This window comes from Trematomus bernacchii, unplaced genomic scaffold (assembly GCF_902827165.1).
Source record: "Trematomus bernacchii unplaced genomic scaffold, fTreBer1.1, whole genome shotgun sequence".
NCBI classification, from domain to species: Eukaryota; Metazoa; Chordata; class Actinopteri; order Perciformes; family Nototheniidae; genus Trematomus; species Trematomus bernacchii.
The window spans coordinates 4,603,635-4,631,044 of NW_022987582.1; the positions used below are offsets into that span (position 1 = coordinate 4,603,635).

The window sequence follows — 27,410 nt, forward strand, 5'->3', positions numbered from 1 at the left end:
TGCTACACATATAGAACGCCAAATAAAATGCAAAATTATGCATATTTTATTATTTCATAAAAAGACAGGGATAAGTCACAAAGCAACAACTATTTTCTTCATGTGAAATTCTACATTTTCTTCCAGGAGAGGTTTCTGTTGTCCATGTAGCTACAATACCAATGGCTTATTTTTGGGTAGAAAAAAGAAATGGCTAACAAACATGCTATCTAAAAAGGGATTCATATATTTTAAGCATTTTCTCTTCTATGAAAAAGCACAAGAAACAGCAAGTGTGAGCAATCTACTTAGACTATGTGGTAAAAAGGCTTTACAAACTTGGTTGATAATTAATGCAATATTTAACATTGTGACATCTCTAGTGAAAGCCTGGAAAACAGCTTGTGTTGAAACATCACAGTACATCAAATCACACAACAGTTCCTACTTTACAAATAAATTACTGTATAGTAGAACATGTAAAAAAGACAATTTGTGCTCCTATGAGAGAAAAGCCACATATATACTGGGACAGCTGCCTGCACCTCTCGCGTGGTTACTGGGACAAACCAGCTTTGCATGTATTGACCTCACTTGGCTGAACATCAATGTACATTTAAAGTAGGGATGTTTATACATATATGGACATTCCTCGTACAATCATATGGAGGTCTGTAGTCTTACAAAGAATATCAAAACCTGAGATTAACAGACCAAAGCTTGTAAAACTTTTCTTATCAACCAAATATATTAAAAGAAATATGACTTTCTACTACTGAACAAAACAAAGGGCTGAGGGAAGCACTCCCTTGTCTTATTGTTAAAGGTTTGATAAACTTGGTGGACTACAAGAGGAAACGAATAAGAATGATTCAGGCAAGACAGGTCTTTAGTAGAGACCTCAAAGTTCAGTAAACAGCACAATGGTAACCTGCAATTCCACGAGCAGATGGATGAATAACTTAAAAACCTCAAATGTGTACAAATTCTATAAAAGCATTAATTCTATAAAATAGAGAAATATTTGAAAATAGATCCATTTTTTGATTAAAACTTTACAATAATGTGTAGGCTGCTGGTTCTTGGCTGGTTAGGGAAGAACTTGCTTTTGACTTTTTGTTTTTGTAACTGAGCAGCGAACAACTGTCCACATTTAAGCACAGAATGTCTTTGCTCACTTATTGATGCGAGGTACGTCATTTTGTTTTAAACAATTCTTTCTCTTGAATTAAATAGACATGTAAACAAAAATAATTCCCTTGAATGTAGTCTTAACGTTCCCCTAGCATCACCAAGGGAATAAATGCTGATAATGGTGTCTAAACTAGAATTGAAACAGTGCATTTGTATAAAACCAAAAAATGTAAAAACCACTAGGAAAATAAAAGCATTTAAAAGCAAACATAACTGGGATCACTCGACTGAAAATGATGTTTTTTTAACCAATAAAAGATTGTATAGTAAGCTTTTTAACACCAGTATGAGATAAGCCATCTAACTTGAGCACTGTGCAGCCCCCCCACTACATATAACTGGAAAAACAAAGAGGATCTACTCATTCATCTATAAAGGTAGGTAGAATATTTATGAGATATTGTCCTGGGATATGTGTGCGCAGGTAGTCGGTGTGTGTCTGAGGTGAAGAGTCAAAGGATAAATGCAGGTGGTGATTCAATTACAATGCTGATGCTCCGCCGTCTCTCTCCTGAAACACAGACATTATTTGCACTATTATTAGTCTTTATATGAAATAATAAAGTACATTTGTCTCTATATTCATTAGATAATGAAGCTTTGGACACAACTAAGCCGGCTATTTCTTCCTGTTTCTGGTCTGTATGTCAATCTAAGCTCAGCATCTCCTTTTTTCTGGAGAGCTATGAGAAGAGTATTTATCTTACCATTTTACTTTCAACAAGAAAGCAAATAATGGTATAATCCAAAATGCCGAACTAGTCCTTAAAAATCTTGTCCAATACTATTTTGTTTTACGGGCAGGATGTTCCTACCATATCTTGGTCAAAGTCAGACTCTGCAGTTATGACGATTCTCTTCTCCACCCGAGTCTCTGAAGATCCACTTTTCACTACCTGTTGGGAAGAAAATAGTTGAGAGGTAAAGTAAGGCAAAGCAAGGCAAGTTTATTTATATAGCACCTTTCAACACAAGGCAATTCCAAGTACTTTACAAAAATGAAGGATATTAAGAAATGGTGCAGTGGAAACACATTATAAAATGGCATTTAAAACAGTCATTAAAAAGATAATCAAATAAACAGTTACAGTGCAGTGTAAGATATGAATAGTTCAATTAAAAGCAGGGGCAAAAAGAAAAGTCTTCAGGTATTATAACTTACATTAAAATTAGAAAAGGTGTCCGCCAAGGTTTTACATTTTTTTGAACATGAGGTCATTGAGTATACTTTAATTTAGGTGCAGAAAAAATATGAGTCTGATGGGTTCAGTAGTATGCCACACACACACACGCACACACGCACGCGCGCACACACACACACACAGTCCCCTCCAGGTTTAAGCCTGGCGGAGATAACCAACAGAGAGAAAGATTGTGTTGCTGACCTTTGAGATGTGAGTGGTGGTGACCGTGGTGCCGCTGCTGGTCTCCGAGGTAACGGTCTGAGAGGTGGTCATAGTTGAGCCATCTTTTTCTTCGTCCGTCCCAACTGTCTCCTGAGGTAAAAAAAAGACAGGTTGACTGAGTAACTGTTTTTAAGGTAAGGTGACCCTGAGCCAGGGAAGGTGCAGTGCTGCCTCATGCTTATTGTGGAGCCCCTGGCCTGACCCCCCCAGACCCGCTGATATCTCCTCTAAACATGGAAGGCTTAAAGCCGACACAGATCTGGGCTGAGCAGGTCCTGGAGCCCCTACCTTTGATGAGTCATAGATGAAGCTCTTGGTCTGGACGAGAGGGACCTCTGTGGTGGAGATGCCAGGGGCGGAGGAGTTGGAGACAGCTGTGATGGTGACTGTCTGGGTCTGCACCAGAGGGGGCTGTGGATGGGAGCATAGCCCCATGAGTGGCTGTTTAACCACACACCTCACAGCAATGTGCTTCACACCATGCATTCCCTTTTTAGCATTTGCAGTGTGGCGTGATTTTCACCTCAACAGCCCTTTCTTTGTCACCAAATTAGATTTTTGGAAACAACAGAATCACCTTGTTACTTCCCACCACCAACTACTTGAAAAGGAAACGGGGAGATGTGAAAAGCCATATGTGTGTTGGGAAGATGAAGTTAATGTTCAAAACAAAACATGCCAGAGAATAATGTGCTAGTGTTATAGCAACCCTTCACCGTAGCTATGATCACACCCATGTGCAACACCTCTGCTGCAACCATTTTCTCTTGTATCAACACATTTCACACAGCTCTTTACAGATTCACATGCTTTGTTTAATGATAGTGCTGCAAAGGAGTGAGCGAGTGTGCCCTTGAAATCATAGAAAGGCAAAGTAAAGACGGAGTCGCCCGGAGACGGGGTCAGGAGGCTACCTGGAAGCAGCGTACGACCTGCGGACCATCGCTCCTGAAACAGGAAGCTGGGGAACGTCCGACTATCTTTCCAGAGCTCTCCGACACTTCTGGACATGATCCTTCCTCCTCCAGGATCCTTTCTAAAGCTTTACAGCAGGGGTCGAAGGAGGGAGGCAGCTGCGCCATCTCCCCCTCTATGATGGGCACCAAGGAGGTTTCAAAAACTACAACCACTTCCTTATCATGTGACTCCTCAACTGGAACGCCGCGGGCTTCGACACTATCAGGCTCACTCATGTGGCTCACAGTAGGACTTGATATGCCTGAAAAGCCCAAACTGCTGCTGGTTTCCTCGTTTGCCGTCTTTGTCTCTGAACCATTGCAAAGGAGACTAATGCACACGCTCTAAAAGAAGACACAACACAGTATCTGTGTGATCGTATGTTGGAGAAGTGCTTCCTACTGACATGATATGAAGTCATATTTATCTAAATTATAATGCATGCGTTTAAAAAAAAAAATACTATTATGTTTACAGTATGTACAGAGAACAGTATCCATGTTATGAGGTTGTACAGCTCTGTAGGAACATGATGATTTTAAAGGGTTGAATTAGATTGTATATGACATAATTAACATTTGAACTCCACAGCATAACAATACTAGTTTGTATAGTATAGAGCATGTGTATCCCTTCATCTTTTCCTAACTGATTTCCACATGACGCATGCAGCAGTATGTCACCAAATAAGATGGATACTGAATACCTGTATTGCTAAACATTTTTTATCAATGAAAAGTGTGAGAACCCATTTCAAGGAACACACACTCATATGAGCTGTACTGTACATGGAATGCCTTTTATTCTTTGGTCAGAGTTGATTGTCAAAACGTCATGCAACAAGGAATCTTTTGCAGTTGCTACATACTGCCTCGATAAAATACTGGTGAAGGACAAAGAGGTTAATATGTATCACAATAAAGCTGCCTCGAGGTCTCCCATCACAGGAAATACTATACTGGGACAACAAATACTGAAAAGATTCTCAGTAACAACACTGCGGTTTTTGGTGCTTTGTTAACGTGGATTTAGGAAAAAAGTTTACTTATCCAAAAATCACATCACAGTGATCAGCCTAGACAATATCCTTAGACAACAGACAATATAAATATACCTCAAATTGTGTATAAAAGCAGGCTCAAAGTGATACGGTCAGGCATTATACGCCTCCAGTCAGTTGTCAGGTAGAATTGATGATTTCAAGTCAAAGAGACAACGCAGAAAATGCCAAATGGCTTGATTGTCTTTCCCAGTGCAAGTCTGTTTCTGGCCGGAGCAACCAGGTCTGCGGTTCGAAACAAAGGGAATGAAAGTCTTGTCCCACAGATGCCAGAAGAAGAAGAAAAATTGGGCAGCTGGAGGATGAGAGATGAAGAAAGCTACAGTGATGTCGCAGAGGAGGCGTAGGAAGGAGAGGAGGAGAAGAGAAAGCGAGAGGTTGATGGGTAGATGGATTAGGTGCCGTCTCCCCCAGTCACACTCACACCTGTGTGGGATTCCCGCAGGGTTCGAGACGGCCCCTCAGCTGCGTTTGGAGTAGAAGTCGAGCAGGGGGCCGCGTGGGAGGCGGATGACAAACTGAGGGGGGGAGGAGGAGGAGGAGGAGGAGGAAGGGGTGGGGGAGAGAGATGGAAGGAAGGAATTTTGAAATGACCCATAAATTAAATGAATCTTGAAAAAAGCCAGAGTTGAGTAATAACGTTGTAATGAAATAATAAAATGGGATTTTGATTGCTTCTTATTTTTTGTCCAGATCATGGAAACGTTACTGGCATTTTTCCATGTCCAACAATTCATTTTTTTCTGAAAAGACAGAAATTCATCCACTATTGTATCTTATTTATAAATATAATTGAATGATCTCAGTAAGCTGAGGAGAATGAAGAATGTACAGCCAAAAGGATCTTAGGCCTCTGGCTGGAGGATGTTAGATTGACCTATGTGCTATGTTGTGTTTAATCAGTCATTTGATTTGATCTGTGTAAGGCTGCCTTGTAACAACATAGCTAAGAACTCAATTCTTATCTTAAGTAGCAAGTCAGGAAGTAGCAGGACACATTCTGCTGCTGCGTGCCAAAAACTTGCAAACCCACATTGATATTAATCTGTACTTGTGCAAATGTTAACTCCCACACTAGGGGCTTAAGTCTGACAACTGAAGGTTAAGCAAAAATGACAAACTGGCTTGAAATTGAGCTAAAGAGTGTGTGTCCGATCCACTGGGCAGACAACATTTGACCAATGTCATATTGCTGTTCTGATTCATCTCGTCACAGCAGACTCTAAGCTGTCAGATTTGATTTGCTTTGATTTCAGTGCAGCCCTAATGCATCCTGACAATATCATTTACTTGGAGGCATTTTTCCCCAAGTGTAACAAATATGTGTGTCCAAACAGTTATGCTGCACTTCAGTTACCGTCTCACCAAAAGGCATACAAAATAAACTTAAGTAGAATACACTTGTTTATTCGTGTGACAGCAGTTCAGCTAAATTGGGGGTTGTTTCTAGTGTAATAGAGAGCTTCATATTTGAACTGTAACACAACTGTTAATACCAGCAATGACACAGTTGTTATAATGGATTCCTTTCATAGTTTACATTATGTTTTAGTCGAGGCATTGTGGTGCAAAAGCTGCTGATACAACTGTGTATGAGGTCTCGTCTTTTCAGGGGAAAACAACCATGGCTTGGGGCGGGGCAGCAGCCAAGACATTTACAAATCAGTGTAAAAAGAAAAAGTGCAAAGAAAAAGTATTAAAAGCGAAAGAAAGCTCTCCAATGAAGGAGGGACAGCGGAGAGGGGAAAAGGTCAATTCTGCTCAGTGTAAGCAGAACGTGCAGTCATGCGGTAAAGTTTACAAGTCAGGTCCGTCAGTCATGCAATCAAAACAAAGTCAGAGCTCAGAGGCATCCATCGCAGATAAGAGGAGGAGAGGAGCCAGATCTCAGAGAGGACAATCTGTCCCAGAGACGCTTCACACACAAAGTACAGACCCTATTCAACATGTCCATCTGCATTCTTCATACAGTACACATGCATGTGCTGCATTCCACATGCCATCTCCTTGAATAGGTCTACATGCACACACCATCCATTTGCACTCAGACTGTAAGCGGAGCAAGAAGGACACATGGAAGAAGCTGATCCCTTCTTCTATCGGTCTTAGAATCAATGCTAGTTTCAGGGTCTTCTGTTCCCTTTGCAAACCATGCACACTGCTCACACTAGTGCACAGATGTTTATCCAAACATCTCTAAAACTGCAGAGCCATGAACAACACTTAGGATGATGCATGTGTAAGTACAGCTTTAACCAAGACAACTTGGAAATTGTCAGAGGTTTCAAAATCAATTTAAATGTTTGCTTTGTTTGCTTCAATTCCTGAGCAGGCTGACTTATAGTAGTTACATCAACATACATTTGTTGGTGTTTTCTGTGGGAGACTTACCCCATCTGCACCGGGCTGGCCGTTGACCCCCAGGGTGCGGAACGGAGAGTGTGTGGACAGACGCTTGTCCCACTCACTGGGCCTGCTCTCCGGGGCGGAGGCCATGAAGGTCCTCTTCAGCTCACTGATGCTGGCATGATGCTTGATCAGGTCCTCCTGAGGCTTATCAAACTCCTGCAGGGAGGAGAGCCAAGAGGGGACAGAGAGTGTGGAGGGGGAGGGGGCAGGGGGGGAGGGAGCAGGGAATTGGGCCATGCAACAATAAAAAAAGGGAGAAACAATAGGGGAAGGAAAGGGAAGATGACGGATGGGGTTCGTAGTTGGGAAATCAAACGGGAGAGAATAAAGAAAAGTCAGTTTGTGTTGCTTCCTCCTGTTTCTGTACAATTTGTGTTGATTAATGAATAAGCATCAGCAGCAGCCGCAGCAGGGTTATTTGGTGATTCTAAAAGGAACATAGGGTTCAATCATCTACATCAAAACTATGTGGATTCTTAATAGATTAACAACATATTTTCAACATTTAAATCATTCTGGTGGCTGATTCATGAGAGCAGACTTTGGTGAAGGTTCAAAGGAGTAAGTGCCACGTTGATCAAATGTAATTTGAGATTTGGATGGGAAGGAGCTACAAGCTGCACATCACATAGTTAATGGTGTATTTTAAAGCATTTAGCAGTGAAGCCCTTGAAAAAACAGGCTGCAAATGAAAGAGCAGAAGACGTGATGAAGAAAGAGAAAGCCTGAGTATGAATGAAAACCTCATTTGACACAAAAGAACAAAAGCAACAGTAGCAGCTCTCATTTGGCCACATTTAGCACCAAGTTGATCTTAATTGAATATATCGTCACTTAATGTTAAGTGTTTCTCCAAAAGTCATACCTTTTACAAATGACAGAAAATGTATATTTTTTTATTCACATTTCTATGGTCAAAAGATGTCATTTTTGTAGAATTATATGGAGGTAAACGAGCAAAAGCAGGAACAGGAGAATACTGATGATCTTGGGAAAAAATGTACCAAATAAAAATGTAGCTGCTTATGAAGAGTGACAGGATGCAGCATCCTTAACAAGTTTGCGGATACCAAAGCATCTTTGATTTGCAAAACACACAACGTTATCATTTATTCTGCAGCAATTAAACGCCGATGCATAAAGTGAGAATCATGCCACATGCAAGCGTGATATGAAAGAGCAGCCGTGCCAAAGAGCAGGAAAACACAGATAGAGACGGACATCTCCAGAAGGGATACAAACCTCCAACATTAAAAGGCTATGTCTGATATAAATCGAGTCACCCTCATTTCTCTTAGCTCTTTTCTGTGAAAAAGAACAAAAAAGGTGTGGGTTTGTTTCAGCTGCCCTGTGTGCTTGAAGATATGTTGGACATGCATACTACAACATTCACTACAGTGTTAATACAAACAGAGCTGTGAGGAGTCTGCATGCAAAATAGTTGAGGGTTAAGTGAGTATAAGAGTCGAACGGCAATGCACTAACGAACCAAAGGACCTAAGGCTATAGAGGACTGCCTTAGGGTATCTATTTGCACAAAGAAAACAAACAAATAAAGAACCTAAAGTGAAAGAAATGTTATCAAACACCAGTAATCATGCAACTTCTTAGTTAAGTGCACAAATCTATAATCATGCATGTGTGCATTCCAGGGTGAAAACAGCAAGCAATGAGAGGAAATGAATGCCGTGTAAACTTTAAATCAGATAATCTGTGTAAAAACGTATAATCTGAGGCAAGCATTTTCTCTTTTTTTCAAGTTATACTATTTTATTTACACCATATTACTCGCTGCTTACATTTTCAATCTACTTTCAATCGACTCGATCTAATACAGTATGTTCATCCAACCGGATGTGGATATCATTTTAGACCGAGCTGTACAGAAGCACAACATGAGAAGAGGGTGAGATTAGTGTTTTGGATGAAAAGCTTGATATCAGAATGGAGGTGGAGAGATGGCTACGGAAACGTTTACGAGGCTATGAATCTGACCTTTCGCATTCGCACCACCTCCGTGCTCGTCTCCTCAGACTCGTGCTACCCCGGGGAGGAGAGAGGGACACATGTTAGCATCCTCTGCTTGTTGGCTTTAACACTCAGATCCAGAGTGGAAACAAGTCTTGTGAGGGGCCACATGCAAGGGGCCAGTGTCTGACACTAACCTGAATGTCCCCATTGAGGGTTGCCATCAGTGAAGAGTCTACTTCTCTCTGGTCCCTCCACGCTGCTGGCTACAGCAGCAAGAGAGACACAGTTCACACTCGGACCCAGAGGACAATCTCTGTTCGCTACTTTAGTGTCTTCATTGAAGACCATGAAGCAATTGCATTAAAAATAGTTTATTATCTACAACAAAAAATTCCCAGCCAATCGCTATGAGGACAAATAATAAAATAAATGGACACCAATTTTCCTGTAAGGTAAACGTTGATTACACACATACATGATGCTACATGTGTCCTGCACGTACACATTTATATTTAAAATTCCTCATTAACGTGTAAGACAGTGTTTAACGAGAAATTGTATACCTTGACCACAGCCTCGATTTTTGAGGGCTCCACCGCCTCTATAGTGACCTCCAGCTTTCTTTCCTCCTTGAGGCTGGTCTTCAGTGGAGTGGAGGTCTGCGGCTGCTCCGGGATGGCAAAGGGGATCCCTGCCTCGGCCAGAGCGGCCTGGGAGAAGACCGGAGCACTGACGGGACGGACGCCCCTCTGTGGGACCACCACTAGAAAAATACAGACAGAATTGTACGTAAATAAAAGGAAATATGTTCAAGCACAGTAGAGGGATTCGACGGTAGGCACATCCAACATGATCAAATCGCCCAAGTGAGTAAAATGCACAATAAAACATCTATAAACATATAAATAAAAAAACAACACAATAGCGCGTCTATGCAAGCAGCCACATCATACTTACAAGCTTCGATGTGTTCACACTGCAGGGGTATACTGTACCTCATAAGCCTTGTTTAGTCTTTTAAAAAAAAGGAAACGTCAGCCCTCAAGGTGGGCCAAAATCAAATATCCACAAAGTGGGATGAGAGTAAAAGCATGGATTAGTTCTTGTTGCAATCCAATGAAAGATGCAAAGGCAGATGACGTTAGGCTGCAGTCCGATGTGGTTGTACAGGTGAAATGCCGAGGTTAAGAAAGCGTTATTTCTTCAATGTGCAAAACATAGCACGACCAGAGGCCCTTCAGTGATGATGAATGTGCATCCAAGTCAGGGCATCCTGTGAACGGGCTGCAAGTGTTGCTTAAGCGTTTCATGGAGCGAAAAAACATGTAAGCGGTTCATCTGCAAACAACAAAACCCAAACAGGTACCTGACTCTCTGAGGCCAACATCTAGTAGAACAAACCAATCATGGTGGACATGTGTTTGTGTGTGAGGACGCCTTTCCTCCAGGACCCGTTGCTCAAACTGTGGTCTCCTCTCGGATATCACAATCTTTGTTTCGGCCCCAGCAGCAGTTGGAACTTTCACATTTGCTGGGAGCTGGAAGCGCTCAGGGACAGCAGCTAATACAAAGCAAGTGGGTATTATTGTAGAAATGAAGTGCAAAATATGAACACACTTGCATTTATAGTGAAAGTAAATTCAATGACTGCTGAGTCTGTTGATACAGTAGGCTTACATCTTAGAATGATTTAAAAATAAATTCAATGTAAAATGTTCCTATATATAGCTGTCACTTGCTCTAATAATACCTGATTTCTTCTTGGCCACATCCAGAAGGATAAACCAATCATCTTCAACCTCTCTCACTGCTGCACTCGGTTTCTGCTGCAGCACATCCTCCAGCTGCCACTTCTGCTCCACTATCGTAACGCTCTTCTGCGCTCTCTTCTCTATGGCTGCATACTCTTTAGCTGGTCTTACTTCAGGATGTGTGTGGAAATGTTTGTCCACAGTCACTAATGTAGAATATAAACAAAGCCTTCTCAGTAACAACGATTCTACTTAACATATATTAAACAGGTGAGTTATTTTATAAAACTATAAAGCGCACGCACAGTAGGAGCGACAAAATAATACCTGGTTCTTTTGCTGCTACATCTAGCTGCACAAACCAATCATCATCAATCCGTCTTGGATGTGACGTCTTAACCTCCACAAACTTCACGGGGGGCCTCACGTCTTCCATGAGATATTTTGGTTTTTGGTCAATGGCTGCCACTACTTGGACAACACGCTCAACCACAGCAACTAACATGGAGAAACAAAGTTAAATAACTCTGACGCCGATTGATTAACTATTTATGCTATTTATGGCTGAAAGCATCAGGTGTGCGGGCAGTCGGGTTTATGTGAACTTTTTTGAAGCAAAGTGTATGCAGCAGCTTTGGCAATGAAAGGTACCTGGTGGTATGACAACAGGCTTTCCGTGGATGATGTCGAACAAACCAAACCAATCATCTCCTCCTTCCCTCTCTGACGGCAGTGCAACTCGGCTCGATCTAATTTCAGACAGATGTGTCTCATCTTGCCTGCTGTCCACACCAATTATCATCTTCTTCCATGTTCCAGTCTCTGTGGTAGACACCTCGGTCTCAAACGCCCTCCTCATATCCGGAATAATCTCAACGGGAGCAACTGACACAAACAAACAGAGTCAAAGAAGCTGAGCGCTATCCATCAAACAAAGAAAAGCTTAGCGCTGCAGAAATTGGTAAATGTCTTAAAATATAAGGTTTCAGAGTAACTTCTGATGTGGTTCGAACATATATTACATGTACCTGATGGTAGTATGACTGTCTTTTCATGGACAGCATCAAACAGTGCAAACCAGCCATCATCTCTCTCCGTCTGAGGTCGGGAAGGCTGCAGTCTAATCGGTTCAAGATCAACCTGCTGCAACTTCTGCTCTACCCTTATCACTTGGACTTGTTGAGGTTGAACACTGGGATCAATGTAGCTTGGTGCTACCAGAGAAACTGAAAGCAAACAGAATAAATACTCAAACTCATAATCAGACACCACAATCTAAGTTATCTAGAAATAGTTTGCGTGACACCATGTTTGTTTGTAAGATATTCTTCTATAGGAGGAAAATGTGTGAGATGTCAAGGCTGTGGGTACCTGGAGGTACATAGGCACTTTCTCTGGGAACACCATCCAGCAGGATCCACCAGTCATCATCTCTTTCTCTGAGTGGCCCGGACACTTCCTGCTGTCCTCTGTCCTCCCACTGCATCACAGTCTCTTTAACAAAGACCTCCTTCCTGGACTCTACTGTTATTGTTTCAGCCACAGTAGAAAGTCTGTCTTCAGTATAAACGTGAACGGCCATGGTAACTAATGACAAACAGAACGAAGGAACATTTGTAAGACGCCTACAATAAGCTTCTAAGACTTTACGTCAGGCCTGTAGAGATAGTCGACCATACCTGGTATGTGATAATATGATGTTTCTCTAGCGGCAACATCCAGCAGCACAAACCAGTCATCTTCTACTTCTCTCACAGCCTGTGGGAGTGCTACTACTTGCTTTTCTGCAAACACTTGTTTTATTTCTTCTCCCACAACTTTTTTCTCACTCCGCTCAATAGCTGTTATTTTAACCAGAGCGACACGTTGTTCTGGGGACACTTTAACAACTTCTGCAACAGCAACTGAGACAAAAGAGATGAAAAAGCCTTAGAAATATATACAGTACAGGAGATTAAGAATAACGGTGTCCACAAAGCTGAGGATGATTGCTGCGATAACGGTGCAAATAGGGACCTTTAGCATTACCTGGTGGAACATATGATGTTTCTCTGGGAACAACTTTCAGCAACACAAACCAGTCATCTTCTCTGTGTGTCTCGGGCTGTTGTGGGATTTCTTGTGGATGTCTTGGTACCTCCTCTATTATCTTTCTCTCTTCAGAAACGACTTCTCTAATCTCCTCCTTGACTGCAGTTCCTCCCAGAGAGACCAAACTCTCTGGACCCATCTGGTCTCTTCCCTTCAATGTAACTGATGTGGGTAGAGATGAGAGACGGTATTTGAAATACAAGGAGAAGTACACTCTCTTTGTATATTAGCACAAAATAAAACCACAAGATAGCCAGTTTAAAAAAAGCAGCACAGGGGCTTTTAGCCGTACCTGGTGGTACATATGTGGATTCTCTGGAAGCAACATCCAGAAACACAAACCAGGCATCATCTCTGGCTATTACTGGATGTTGTGGGATATCTTGAAGTCTTGGCGCCACTTCTATTATCTTTTCCCCCTCAGAAACAACTTCTCTAATCTCCTCACAAGTCGCAGTTCCACCCAAATAGACAGAACTTTCTGCGCCCATGTGGTCTCTTCCTTTGGTTTCTGATAAGAGTTGGGTCAGAAACAAGTATTTTAAAAAGAACAGTAATACACATTTCCTTTATATTAGCAAGCAAGCACAGAATAAAGCACCAGAGAGCCAACGTTTTACCAGAGGGCCTAAGCAATACCTGGTGGAACATAGAGTGTTTCCCTGGGAACAACATCCAACATCAAAAGCCAGTCATCATCTCTTTCAGTGACTGTCTGTGGTGGGGGGATCTCTGGTATACGCCTTATTTCCTCTTCACTTGTCTGTCTCTCAGCGACTATGATCTCAGTTTTCTGCTTAACTGTCGTAACAACAGTCTCTGAAGGGAAATATTCACCTTCATCCACCTGAGCACGGTCCACGGGAGTGACTAATGATGACAGTAAAGACACAAAAAACTTTGAACATCGGGGCAAACATGCAGTGCCGAAAAGCTCGCAGAAGCAGGACAGGGGTGTGGTTGATTATTCTTATTTGCAAAAAACTTTTTTCCTGACTAGTATAGGTATTACTAACACTGCAAATCATATTACTTTTAAAAGCGTTATTTCGCTGTGAGCGAGGTTTAAGAAGAATTCTCTGTATATAAATGATAATTACTGTCCATTTTAATGATACAAAAAGGCTTCCAATTCCTGGATACACCAGACTACAAAGGCTATGGTTGTTGGACCTTTTTTTCTTTCAACCCGTTTTCAAATTAGGACATCTTCATTAACCAAATTTGTTCCGTCAGCTATACTGTCATTACTTTCAGTAGACTGCTTTGACCTGAATATAACCCAGAACAACACCCAGCACAGAGAGGCCTTTCATAAATGGCAAATTATATTTATATGCTTACTTCTCCTTTCTAATAAATCTAAAGACGGTTCAATTGTTAGTGTTAACAGCACACAATGTAGTACTGGAGAAGGAAATGATACAGAGATTAGAGAGATTAGCAGAAGTCTACAGCTATTTGCACAATGACATACTGTACCTGGTGGTTTGGAAACAGCTTTGTACAGAAGTCGGTCAAAAGGTATGAACCATTCATCTCCATCTGCGCTCTGAGAAGGACTGTCAGCCTGAAGCCTCTCTAGAACTTCTCCCTCAGTTTTGGCTTCCAGTATGACCGTCTTACGCCATGTCCCGTCTTTTCCTAGCGTTTCCTCTGATATTAAACCACGCAGTGCAAGCACATCTTCAATTTCTTCCTGCATCTGCCCTCTATCTTCTACAATAGTCACTCTCTTCTTAATCCTACGCTCCACTTTCCGGTATGTTACTACCGAAGTGACGTCTGGAGATCCGGCCTTCAACTTCTCCTCCATCTCGTCCTGCCATTTATTTTCTATCTGGCACAGCTCTTCTCTCAAGCTATCATCAGACGGACCCTCTCCCGTCATCTCTTTTTCACTCTCCTGCTTTATCTGGGACTCTTCCTCTTCAGGCAAAATGCCTTTTAAAAACACCTGCTTTATCTGCTCTTCCAATTCATCCACTTCATCATCTTTTGTCTCCATTGACTTCACAGATTTCCTCAAAACACTTTCTATTATGCGTTCAACCTGTATTCCGTTTTCCTGATCCAAATCTCCCTCTCTTAACATTTCTACCTCTTCCTTTCCCAGTTCCTCTTCTATTACTTCCTGAAGTCGCTCTGCCACCTCATCCATTTCTTGCAGTCTTTCCTCTAAACCCCTAACTTCCCTCAGCTTCCATTCCAAAACATCTGCCATTTGCAGCTCGTCTAACAAGATCTCGGTTTCCCGCAGACTCTCAAAGACCTCCTCACTGGTCAGTTCTTGATCCGCCATTCGCAAGCCCTGCTCCTCCTCCTCCTCCTCCTCCTCCTCCTCCAGGAGCTGGAACTGAGCTTGGCGTGAGACTGGGAGGATTAAAAGGGGAAAGTAAAGCAATAAAGCATACAAAAAACTAAAATATGATTCGTATTGCAGACTGTTAATAGTTTATATTTCCACACAAAGAAGAATCACATAGTTTGTTAACATGCCCAAGCGAGGACATGCTGATGATTCGCTCAAAGTACAGGAACCAATCATCTGGTCGTTTCAGTGCTGGTCGTAATAGTTGGTCTATTGAGCTAATTTTTGCCAAGCTGAATTTAGCCGACAACATCAGAGAAAAATCATAAAATACATCATACCACATGAGCGAACACACACAAAGCTTACCAACTGCAAATCCTTAAACAAGGAAGAATATCACCACACGCTTAGTTTCTGTAGAAGCTTTTAAGATAACGCAGTGTACAACATAACACACTTGCCACATGTTCTTTAAAATTCAAGCTGAGGCAAGCATTAGATGTGCAAATACCTGGCTGTTTTGCAAAATCAAAAGGTGAGATAAAGGGAAAAGGCGGATATCGCCCGAGCAGGGCAGACCACTCGTCCTCTTTTCCCCTCTGCTGTTGCTCGTCAGACGTCAGCTCCTGCCCTGGCTGACTGACTGTCTGGGTGATGGTCTGAGAGCCAGTCTGCCCAGTCCCAGTGCCCTGCCATGAGACTGTGTGAACAGACTGCCCCTGCTCCTGAACGGAAATCTGCTCAGACTCCCCTCTGGCTGTGAAGAAATGACCGAGTGATGACTGTTGTGCAAAGGTTTTTGCAGGGAGAGATGACGGTCAGTGTGATGCTTCACAGTGCTTCAAGCGTGTTTTGGACCAAAGCAGATGCCAAGCGTTTGTACGAGACTCTTGTAATTCAAGTAAGCTCAGGTTAGTAGAAAGCTGAATGGAAGATGCCTCTCATCCTTCACAACGAGAGCAGGTGAAAATGGCAAAACTTTTGCAAAAAGTACTTTTTTACCTTTTAAATGACACTGGGGCAGTGATGAGTCAGTCAAAAATGTAAAAAATTACAAGGTACAAGCAAATGAAAAGCCATTGTGCAACACATATCAAGCAGCAAGAAAATGCCCAAAAAATGAGGAACCTGCCTCAAGACTGAAAATGCCTGTGTGTATTTGAGTCTTCGAGAAATCCTATTATGTATTCTTTTAGAAAGAGAACTGAATGACCCTGGGATGATGCCAGGGGAAGTACTAGGTGGGTGACATTACCCACATGTCAGAGTAAGTCAGCATCCTGACAAGTAAACCATCTGTCCCGCAGCTGACAGGCAATGTTTTCAAGAGGATTACGGGCATGATAGCAAATGAGGCAAATGAAAGAGCATGTTAATATATGTGATGAGGCTATAAAAGCAGCAAATATGCCAGAAAGCGCTGGAGCGGCTCCACACAGTTCCTGGTACCTGGGAGTTCAGGAGAAGGCTGGGGTTTGTCAGATGTCAGCATCAGCAACCAATCATCCACCTCAGACCTGGTGGAGGCTGAGAGGTCTTGCAGGAGCTGGAGAGTTTCATCTCCAGCTGCAAGAGCGAAACAAGTCAGAGGGCAGCTTATCGAACCTGCGCTCTTAAACAATCATTCCAACACAGGTTCACACAGTGGCACATACCTCCATCCAGGTTACGGGAGAGCCTCTTGCTCGCCGAGCGTGTGAAGCGAGGGGCTGGGCGGTCGATCAAGGAGCTGGCCTGGCGGGTCTGGGCCTGAGTGCGCCCGCTGTACCGGAACTTAGAGCCCAAGACGAGGAAGCGGCGCGATGCGGGCGGCTCCACTGTTGGAACTCTGAAAGACAAAAACACTTCATTTTCATCCACTCAACATTAAATACATTTTCCAATTTCCTTTCAGTGACAGACCCACGTACCAGGAATATAAATGTAAATTACATCATTTAACATGAAAGGATTTTGCATTCCCTTAAAATTGTCAGTTATGCAAAAAGGTCAGCAACAGCTTCGACCTTCATCTTACTAAGTAGACAAACCCTTTGAGGTTTAATTCTAAGGTCATGACCATGGGCATGCAGCTTTGCTTCTGTGGTTAAACTGCCAGGGAGCCAATATAGGGCTTAAGCTGTAGAGAGCAGTTAGCCAATTATCTAAGGGATAGGAACAACCTCCAAATGACCTCTGTTGCCGGGCAAGGAAGTGTAATTTAGAATGTGTGGTTACATTAAATGACCTGAACTCACCTGAAGAAGGTATGGTTTTCAACGCAAACTTTCCACAGCTTCTTAGAGGCTTTGTAGTTGGGCAGTTTAAAGCCAATTGTGCTTTCATACTGCTCTTGCTGTAAATGAAAAAAAAAGAAAAAAAAAAGTCAAATATAATGACCTTATGTTGATGGGAATATTCTGAAGCATCGACATGCATCTGCTGGGTTGTATGAACATATTGTGAATCCTGATGAATATATTGTAAACCCTGTCAATTCTAAAAGACAATTTCTTAAATTAAAATCTTAGAAACATTTGTTATACTGTATATTACAAAAAATGTAATGCTGGAAATAAAAATGCAAGTGTACAAAATAGTCTAAAATCAAAGCCTGAATTGCAGTGTGCAATATATTTAAGGATTATTATTCAAATGTATTAATCCTCATGCTAAATCTGTATTAAGCCAGAGAAATATGTATATAGAGGCTTGACATACATATCCATATCCATACAGCTATACAGCATTCCCATCCAGTTAAAATAATGTACAAATTACAATAATAGCGTGTTAATCAAAAAATAACATTATAATTGTAATGATAATGTAGTAAATAAAAAAAACAAGGGAAACAATTTAATTTAGAATATAGTACAAAAAATGAATGTAAGTTCAGATCTACCTCTGATGGCCTGATTTTGATAAAGAAGCTGCTGCGTTTGTAAGAGATCTTGAGAACTTTGGGCCAAGGGAAACGGTTAATCCTCAGCTTGTCCTTGTACACCATCAGACCACTAGAGCAAACCCCGAGCGTGATGTCGACGCCATCGAGATCCTGGATGCACAAAAACAGGATGAAACAGTTAGGATATTGTAGCTCTGCACGCCATCACCCTAACCCTGCACATACAATAAACAATCACTGGGAGGCAGACTTTCTCCCACAACTGAGGACATGGAGTTTGAGGGCATCGAGTTTAAAATGAAATTAATCTCTCCTTTTTTTCTAAAATGGGACATCAATTTTGTAATTAAAATCGGGATGCTCCTGATGTAATCCAAGCGGGTTGCTGCAAAATACCCACACACAAGAAATCGATGAATCCATGAACTGTTGAATTTTAAAATTCCCATGAAATACTTGCATTGTTAGATTACCAACTTGATACCGATCTAAACAGGTGACTTTATTTAAACAAATAATACCTTAGCTTGGTGCAGGTCAACTCCGTACATGGCGAGTTTCTTGGCATTTTCCAGAAACATCAAGTCTGCCTGGGCTGGGGTCATTGCCCTGGAAAAAGACAGATCATAGTTATATTCCATTTTAATAGAATGATTATTTTAATTCCAACTCAAACTTGATGAAACTTAACTGCAGGCTACAGATTGCCATCACTTTGTTGCTCCAATTTCCCCCATTGATTACCTGTATGTGCGGTGCAGCTCCATCACCTTATCCTCCAGCTCTTTGCTCTGTCCGGGGGCCAGGCTCAGATCACTTACATAATGCACTCCATGGAGCTCTGGGTCATACTCTCCGAGCTCTGACTGGGCTGTGTAGGAGCCCAGCATGGACAGTGTGACAAAGGAACAGGGAAGAACACCTCGCATGATGTCCTTCCTCAGCTGGACACACAAAAAGTACCTGGAGAAGACGTGAATGGACAACAATTAGCTCACTTATGAAGATTTGAAAAGTATATTCTGAATTTACTATATTGTTGTTGGAAACACAAGCTTTCGACTTAGCTGTGAAGCTGAAAGCTACGTTTAGGTATTTTTTGTATAATGCTAGCTTAGCTTAGCATAAAGACTGGAAGAAGAGGCAAACGAATAGCCTGGCTCTGTCCTTAAGAACAATCAGCTTACCAGCACCTCTCCAAATAACATGTTAAATCACATAGAATAAGCATATTTTCCTAAATCCAACTATTCCTTTATTAATATATTATGAATAGATATTCACCTGGTGAGGTCTTCGGTAAGCTGGGCTGGATCATGAGGGTAGAACTTGACGCTGAATGTAAACTCATACACAGCACCTGGAACCTGTTTCCGGATCTCTTTGGTAGACTCCATCCATGTCTGCGGAATAAATGTGGGGTAAAAAATAAACAACTGCTCACAGCCAATTTCATTGTCATTCATAATAAAGGGTTATGCTTTTGCAGAGTAACTTTACTGCAGGGAGTAGAGAAAAACCTACACAGGTGGTTGGGTTTTCCCAGTTGGCGAGGCCAAAGTAGTCCCTCTCCAGCAGGTTGACATGGTCGCACACCTTTGTAAGAAGTTCTTGGGCTTTAGCATGTTTCTACACAAGAAAGAAAGAGAGACAGGGAGAAGGAGATTATTTAGATGACATCACCATTTGATTCTTTAACGCGGGTAGTAGCCATTGGTATAAACATTCAAGAAACTGAAATCTGGGAGGTCTCTTACATCAAGCTCGCACTCAAACTGAGTGTCGTCCAGTAAGGTGACTTTGCATTGCATGGTTTTCAGACGTTTGGGGCCTTGAGCCTCTTCTTCCTTTGTCTTCTTCTCTTTTACAGGCTTCTCCTTCTTCTCCTCCACCTTTGTCTTCTCCTCCACCTTTGTCTTCTCCTCCACCTTTGTCTTCTCCTTTGCCTTTTCCTTTATCTTCTCCCTTGTCTTCTCCTTCGGCTTTTCCTTCGGCTTCTCCTTCGCCTTCTCCTCTCCTTTGGCTTCTATCTCCGGTTCTGCGGGTTCTTCCTCTTTTTTCTCCGTGTCCTCCTCCTTCACTTCCTCCACAACTTCAGGCTCCTTCTTTATGGCAGCTTCTTCCTTTTGCTCCTGCTTGTAGAATAAACACGGAAGATATCAAAAGAATAAATAAGGGGAATGACTAATTGTTTTGTTTTTTAATATGACAGCTCAACAATGAATACACAGTCTACCGTTAATAGAACACAGTAAAGATACTGCTGTTAATGCTAGCTGCATATTAAGAACAGCATGGATCGTTTGTGTCAGGCCAAGCTCTCAGCTCAGTGCACCACAGTTACTTCGCTGAGCAAGCTGTCCACATCATAAACAATTCATAAGAAAGAAAAAAACATGTGTTCCTCTACTACAATCCAATCTGCTGTTGTATACATGAGAGCTACGTCTTTTTATCCTTAATGCTCACACTCTAGTGATTGAATGAAACGTTTTTTCCACATTTTGGGAAAAGCAAGTTCTTATAAAATGAGAAGATCAATACCACTCCTGCATCTGCGCAATAAATACGATGCTACAGTCAGCAGCAGGTTAGCCTAGCATTACAGAATAGAAAGAAGTTGGAAACAGCTAGCATGCTCTGTCCAAAGATACTTCCTATCTGCGCCTCGAACGCTCACTAATTGGTTTGACATGCTTTATCTCCCTTGTTTAAACTGAACAGAAACCAAAGTGTCAAAACAACAGGGGGTTAATGAATGTGCGTGACTATTTCTTGGCCAGGAGTGGCAGTCTCCTGGAATGTCATTATCCAAGTGCCAACTCTGGGTCACTTCTACCGTAAAGGACATAGTCTGGCACTGGTTATTTTTGACACTTTGGATTTCATAGAGATTAAAACAGACAAGATAACATGTGTTTATTATGAAGCTTTGAAGATGCTGGCAGGGTGATTTTGTTCTCTTTGGACTCAATAAGGCTTGCTGCTTCTCTCCGTTTCCAGTCTTGGAGCTAAGCTAAGCTAACTGTAGATGAACAGAAAGATATGAAAGTGGTCTCAATCTTCTCATCTAAAGGCCCGGACACACCAGCCCAATTTTGGGAGTCAGGGGCCGTCAGAGGCCGTCAGCGGCAGTCGGGCATTCGCGGCGCCCTACTCAGGTTTGTGTGTCCCGCACCGTCGTCTCTTTACGGCAACTTTTCACACCTCCGGACGCCTCCCGCGGCCGATTCAACATGTTGAATCGGCCGCGGGAGGTCAGAGAAAGTCGGCCCAAGCAATCCCTCTGATTGGCTGTTCACACTACCGCTGCCTGCTGGTAAGGACAGTTATTGCCACTCGTCGACTGAAGTATTTGCGGTGTGTTCGTAGGCGGGTGGCGTAGCGGGCGGCGTAGCGGGCGGCGTAGCCGACGCAGGCGACGAAGCTGACGTAAAAGTCGGGACGCCTTCGGTACGCGTTCTTTGGTCTCAGGTGGGTGTGTAGCGGCCTTAAGGATGTCTGTGTCGGTGATACATGTGTCGGTGTCACACTCACCTGGTTCTCTGCGCTGCTTATCGAGTGCTGATCTGGAGCCTGTTCGGCGTCGGGCTCAGTTCTGAGCTCGGGCTCTGGAGCTGCGATGGGAGCTTTGACCTGCTCCTCACTCGGCCCCTTCACCTCCTTCTTTCCTTTCTTCTTTTTCTTCCCCTTTACCTCCTCTTTTCTTTGCTTCTCTCCTGTCTTTTCCTCCTCCTTGTCTTTCACCTTGACCTCCTCTTTCACCTTGACCTCCTCTTTCACCTTGACCTCCTCTTTTGGTTTCTCCTCCTCCTTTTTCGTCTTCTCTTCTCTGGCTTTCTCCTCTTCTCTCTTTTAGCCTCCTCCTCCTTTTTCTTAGCCTTTTCCTCTTCTCTCTTTTTAGTTTTTTCGGCCTCTCTTGCCTTCTCTTCCTCTCTCTTCTTTGCCTTCTCTTCTTCTCTCTTCTTTGCCTTCTCTTCTTCTCTCTTCTTGACCCTTTCTTCTTCTTCTGCTTTCCTCTTAGCTTTTCCCTCTTCCTTTTTCTTTACCTTTTCATCCTTTTCTTTTTTCTTCACCAAATGTTTGTCCACCTTTTCCTCCTCCTTACTTTCATTCTTTGCGGCTTCTTCCTCCTTGTCTTCGACTTCAGCGCTTTCCTTTTTTTCTTCTTCTTTTGTCTCCAATTTCTCCTCTTTCTTTTCTACAGTCGGCTCTGCTTTCTCCTCTTCCTCTTTCTCCTCTTCCACCTTTGCCTCCTCTTTTTTCTCCTCTTCACTTTTCACTTTCTCCTCTTCACTTTTCAGCCCATCTTTCTTGTCTTGTTTCTTCTTGGCCTCTTTCTTTTTCTTTTTACTGCCCTTCTTTTCAACCTTTTCTTTCTCCTCTTTTGGTTCTTTTTCTTCCTTCTTTTCCACTTTTTTCTCCTCTGCTTTCTCCTCGTTCTCCTCACTTTTCACCTCTTCTTCCTTCTCCTCGTTTACCTCATCAGACTTGTCCTCTTTGTCTGCCTTATCCTCCTTGGCTTTCTCCGCCTCAAACCCCTCTCCCTCAGAGCACTGTGAACGGCGCTTGAGGAAAGAGGAGAAGAGGCGAGACAGGCCCTTGCCAGCGGAGGTCCGGGTGCGGGGCTTCAGCTGCTCCTCCTCGGGGGAGGTAGCTACGTCAGCAGGCCCAGGCTCGGAGGCCTGCTCTAGGGCCTCCTTACTCGACTGCTCCCCCTCCGGCTCGGACGTGGCCGCCTCCGGCTTCTGTTTGTTCTCTGGTTCTGGTTCAGGTTCGGGCTCGGCGCCACTGGCCTTCTGCTTGCCCTCAGTGTCCGCCTCGCTCACTGCACTTGCCTCTGTTGTCATGGTAGCCACTGGGAAGGAGAACAGAAGAGAGTCAAAGGTGGAGGAAGGTCATGGTGCTTTACAGTGTGACGGTGCACATCATGGCTATACTTGGTACACAACAAACGAGATTAGGAGAAGTAGGCTATTAGCACAATAATTACGTTTCACTGTAATTTCACAATGTCATATTTTGGAGATTAAAAAGCAGTTTAATTCATATTGAAAACAATCATTGCACAAAAAACAAAACTATCAAAACATCTACTCTGCTCAATCCCAAATGATCAGCAGAGGCTTGTATTTCTTTTTTTAGGAATTGTATTGTATTATGCAAATAGGGTAATATATATGCATGCATTATTATCACTAATAGCCGGGTCATTTACCATAAGTAAATAACAAATTAAATAATTTAAATTGCTGCTTTAATGTATTGTTAGCTGCATAATCTGAGTGGCATACATGAGACTTTCTCCTGAAGCCAACTGCCACCAACAGATTATATTTTAACTCAAACACACACAAACACACATACACATACACCACTTCATCACACAATAGCCCTCCTTGTTGAAGAGTATGTCTGTGTCTACACAGAGTTCTGAAAGTGAGTTCACCATACTGCCTATCACAGACTCATTAAATCTCACTGACACAAAGGAGGCATTCTGCTCTGGAGCTGCATATTAGCAGCGCCTGCATCATCCTCACCAGGCATGCCCTGCGCCCTATCTCACACACGCCCACCCTGCACAGGTCATATAAGGGCACTAGGGCGATATGGCATTATATGCAGATATAAATTGGTTAATCAATCCTTTCAATCAATAGTTCGTGGTGGATGAGGTCACTTTGAGGGGTGCTGCGAAGCCATGAGTAGAAAAATACAGGAGATATAAGGATATATGTTACCTTCTGTTTGGACCGCAACTAACAATTAAGGTCATTATCCATCAATCTGACACTAATGTTACATATTCATCGGCTGGTGAATATAATGTAAGGAAAGGAGTCATTTACAATTGATATAAGTCTTTAAATATTTTGTTTTGTCAGTATAAAACCCAAAAATATTCTGTTTAATATAATATAAAAATACAACAGCGATGGGAGATACCAAGGCTGCTTTAAATATGTAACAAACAGTGCAAGCGTACTTGTCTAAGTGACTTATTATACAATGATGTGATTTAAAGTCACAGCAGAAGGGACTTCAATGAACACGACTTTGATTCACTAGTTTGGCAGCGAGAGGGCAGTTCTGGTATATTTAGAAACTTTAACCAGCTTATTAAAGAGCGCAAATCATTATGCAATCCTCACACCTTCCTTATATATCTGTTACAGTAGTTCTCATAACAATCAATGTGTGTCCTCATTCAGACCGATCCGCATCCCGTCTGTATCCCGTCTGTCCTGAACTAGGCATTGTCCAATTGGTGACGAATGTGTTTGTCTCTTCCATATGTAGTTCAAGTCCCACCCTGCCTTGTATGAATTGGGGGAGGGGGATTCTAGACAAGCAGACAGGCAGCCCGATCTTCCAGATGTACAGGCCGTCCCAAAGGGTGCAGGCCGGCCCTCTATATACCATACACTTCCTACTGGCACTGCGGGACAGCAGGAGGGGAGGAGGGGGTACGCACACAAACCAAATCCTCTTTAGCCCTCCCATTGTTTGTGTCCAGTGACCAATAACTGTGCTGCACACTATAACTAATCCTGCCTACCCTTCCCCCCCACAGGACCCCCCATCGGCCTATTCCCTAGGTCACCACACGCATACACACATACGCACACACCGGTATGCATCAATGCCCACGGGCTCCTTTGGGTCTTTTAATGCTCTGTCATCTCAATTGTGATTGTCAGGGCACAGACATGCTCCTAATGGACCAGCTGAGCTTGTGTCTGCTGCCTCCTCCATTTTGTGTTGCCAATCTAACATCTCTGCTATCAGCCAGCTGAGCAGGGCTAACCTGCATCAGGACCCATTGAGATAAAATGTCTTTCTTAAAAAGCATCAATCTCTCATAATACAATGCATACTTCTTGCTTGGTTTGGAGGTAATTAGATGAAATATAGCTGCTCTGTCAAATAAATCTGCCCTCCATCCTACATAATTAGCGGCTCTAATTAGCTAAATTATAAATGAAGTAGGCCACCCTCTAGCAAGAGTGAGCTCTCTGCTCTGAGCTGCTGGATCAGGTGCAAAAGCCAGGGCTGGAGGGGAATCAGGATTTGATTTAGAGTTTATGTGACTATCAATTGAATGTAATGTTCCTACAGGAAGATTTGAAATGTGATTAAACAACTGATTTACATTTGGTTCAAATTAATTAATTCATTAGCTTAAACAGTTTGACCCGAAATGTATTAATTCTTCTCATTAAAATGATGCAAAAGAAAAGGTCCAAACCAATGCTCACCCATTGACAAAACCGGTTCAATTAATTTATATTACCATTAAATCCAAGTCTCCAGTTTAAAAAAAAAAGCGAATTAAGCAATTTCTAGATACCAAGACTCTAATATTATTTGCCAGTGATGCTGAAGAGCTGCTGCTGTGCGTGTGTGTGTTAGTGTGTGATGAAATGAGACGAGAGCTGAATGGGGAGAGGAGGAGGTATAGTATATAAATAGCTACATGTCTTTAGGATGCTGGGACTCATTAGCCCTTTACAGACGAGCTCATATCTATTTCTGTTCACAGTGCGCTGCACACAGCACGCATATGCACATGTGTGCACAGCCGCAAATGCATACACCACAATAGGACTGTTTAAAAAAGACGACAGGAAATATTTCATTTGTTTTGAGTGAATTCACCAGACACTGGACACTGACTGACAGCAGAATGGAGTTCCACAATAACATTAACCTGCAGCAATATAGGGACAAAAAGAAAGCATGTTTCCTCGGTACTGAGAGTAGGCTTAAGGAATTAGAAGGAGTTTAGAGTTAATCGTCCCCCAAGTGACCAAGTGAGATTATCTCCAACCATCTACCTGCCTACAGTATCCATCTCACTCAGTATCAGTGTGTCTCCCCCCTCTGTCTCTCTGGTCTCCCGCTCTGGATGTGCATGCATTCGCGCGTGTGTGTGTGTGTGTGTGTGTGTGTGTGTGTGTGTGTGTGTGTGTGTGTGTGTGTGTGTGTGTGTGTGTGTGTGTGTGTGTGTGTGTGTGTGTGTGTGTGTGTGTGTGTGTGTGTGTGTGGAGTAGAGAGGGTATGAAGAAGCGCTTTGGCTATCAGCTGTGCTGATTCATGGTTTTATGTGGAGCCCCGCCTACCTGGCTTAAAATCAACAGAAATGAACAGAAAGCCAAAATATCAGTCCTCTGGCCACATGGTGGCTCCTATTAACCTCTCTCAGTAAACACAGGCACACATGCCAACATACACGCAAACACGTGCCTGGATAAACTGTTCATCTGACAGACCCAACAACTTTGTGAAAACAAACAAAATAGGCGAGAAGGCCCCCAAACGCAAAATCATTATAGGGTACGTCATGTACTCCTTATTGAAGCATCCTTAAAGGTAAAATAAAACTGCCTGCTTTTAAGATTATGATATGTTGAGTGACTAAAACTTCAGGATCAAACTTTGTAGGAAGCATTGTAATCATGGCTTCTGTGATACTATATCTCTTGAGAGTACTCTGTGATAGACATTGGGCTACAAAAGGTTTATTTTAGTCAAGTCCTCTTTGTAAACCTATCCCAAACCCTTCCCTGATCAATACACACAGATGGTCTGTGAGCATGATGCTGTAACATGAACCGACATGGGAAAAGAATGAAGTAGCTTGATTGATTTACTGTGGTTACCCTGAAAGCCTGAATCTGTCTCCAACATCCCCTTAGACCAAGCCCATTGAAGAAATACTAAACCTTAGTGCACAATTTGAAAGAAATGTTAATGTTTAATGTTCTACACGCACACAAAAAACAGATTTGTGTCTTGAAAGTGAGATTTGTCAGTAAAAGGATTTGACTAATGAACTCAATACTTTTGCAATTTGCTATTATTTTTGTAAATGTTATGTAAAGTTAGATTTTATAAAGGCCTTTAAGCTAGAACCCACAGACTCCCTCATTCTTAAAGAAAAGAGCAATGGACTGTTTATGTGTTTACTTGTAAGTGAGTATTTAGTGATGCACACACACAACAGAGTAGTAGTCTAACTGCACAAATACATCATAACTCCCAAAAGAGGATTAACATCAGCAATCTCTTCTGGGTCCTCGCTGACCTCACTCTCACACAGCAGACCCAAAAACCTCCTTCAGCAGCCTTGTGTTTACAACAGTGATGATTCAGCAGTACATGAGATCCGAGCACCCAGATTGTATTTTACCTCTCGTCATTTTTGTACCTCTATGTTGACTTCTGTTACACTTGCCAGTCCTACTGAAATAATGCCACCCATGGCTCTTTCTGATCCTTACCACGTCATATGCAGCACTACATAAAAGATAATCTGACTATATGTATCCAGCTGTATCATCAAGGGAGGCTTATTGGAGGAGTTTCTCCTAATGTGTGATGGGAA

At 42.4% G+C, this 27,410-nt stretch overlaps 1 protein-coding gene across 9 annotated transcripts; it reads right to left on the reverse strand.

The window, feature by feature from the left end:
* Nucleotides 1-23: 23 nt before the first annotated feature.
* Nucleotides 24-21,863, reverse strand: LOC117480474. Of its 9 annotated transcripts, none has more exons than XM_034127812.1 (32): nucleotides 21,557-21,863; nucleotides 19,777-20,151; nucleotides 19,544-19,648; nucleotides 19,304-19,422; nucleotides 18,764-18,982; nucleotides 18,541-18,628; nucleotides 18,017-18,169; nucleotides 17,370-17,467; nucleotides 16,788-16,960; nucleotides 16,582-16,698; nucleotides 15,644-15,889; nucleotides 14,301-15,191; nucleotides 13,458-13,688; nucleotides 13,111-13,329; nucleotides 12,756-12,980; nucleotides 12,407-12,631; nucleotides 12,099-12,314; nucleotides 11,756-11,953; nucleotides 11,379-11,612; nucleotides 11,055-11,225; nucleotides 10,727-10,933; nucleotides 10,343-10,537; nucleotides 9,540-9,739; nucleotides 9,171-9,239; nucleotides 9,001-9,045; nucleotides 8,248-8,310; nucleotides 6,988-7,161; nucleotides 3,494-3,880; nucleotides 2,868-2,990; nucleotides 2,559-2,669; nucleotides 1,989-2,069; nucleotides 31-1,684 (listed from the first exon to the last, which is right to left on the reverse strand). In XM_034127812.1, the coding sequence occupies exons 2-32, from the start codon at nucleotides 19,828-19,830 to the stop codon at nucleotides 1,655-1,657; spliced, it is 5,667 nt and encodes a 1,888-aa protein (XP_033983703.1). In that variant the 5' UTR covers nucleotides 19,831-20,151; nucleotides 21,557-21,863; the 3' UTR covers nucleotides 31-1,654. The 9 variants fall into 9 exon arrangements, with proteins under 9 accessions (XP_033983709.1, XP_033983703.1, XP_033983702.1 ...); XM_034127811.1 differs by having other exon boundaries at nucleotides 19,777-20,154; nucleotides 21,557-21,862; XM_034127816.1 differs by lacking the exon at nucleotides 15,644-15,889 and having other exon boundaries at nucleotides 19,777-20,154; nucleotides 21,557-21,862.
* Between the last annotated feature and the right edge of the window lie 5,547 nt (nucleotides 21,864-27,410).

Bases quoted from the DNA above. Each gene is read 5' to 3' on its own strand.
- LOC117480474 (XM_034127812.1), bottom strand. From the start codon at position 19,830: ATGCAATGCAAAGTCACCTTACTGGACGACACTCAGTTTGAGTGCGAG. The intron at 13,689-14,300 runs GTACAGTATGTC...TGTCATCATTAG, and splicing joins AGCTGTTTCCAAACCACCAG to TCACTCCCGTGGACCGTGCT. The intron at 12,981-13,110 runs GTACGGCTAAAA...TACCCACATCAG, and splicing joins ATCCACATATGTACCACCAG to TTACATTGAAGGGAAGAGAC.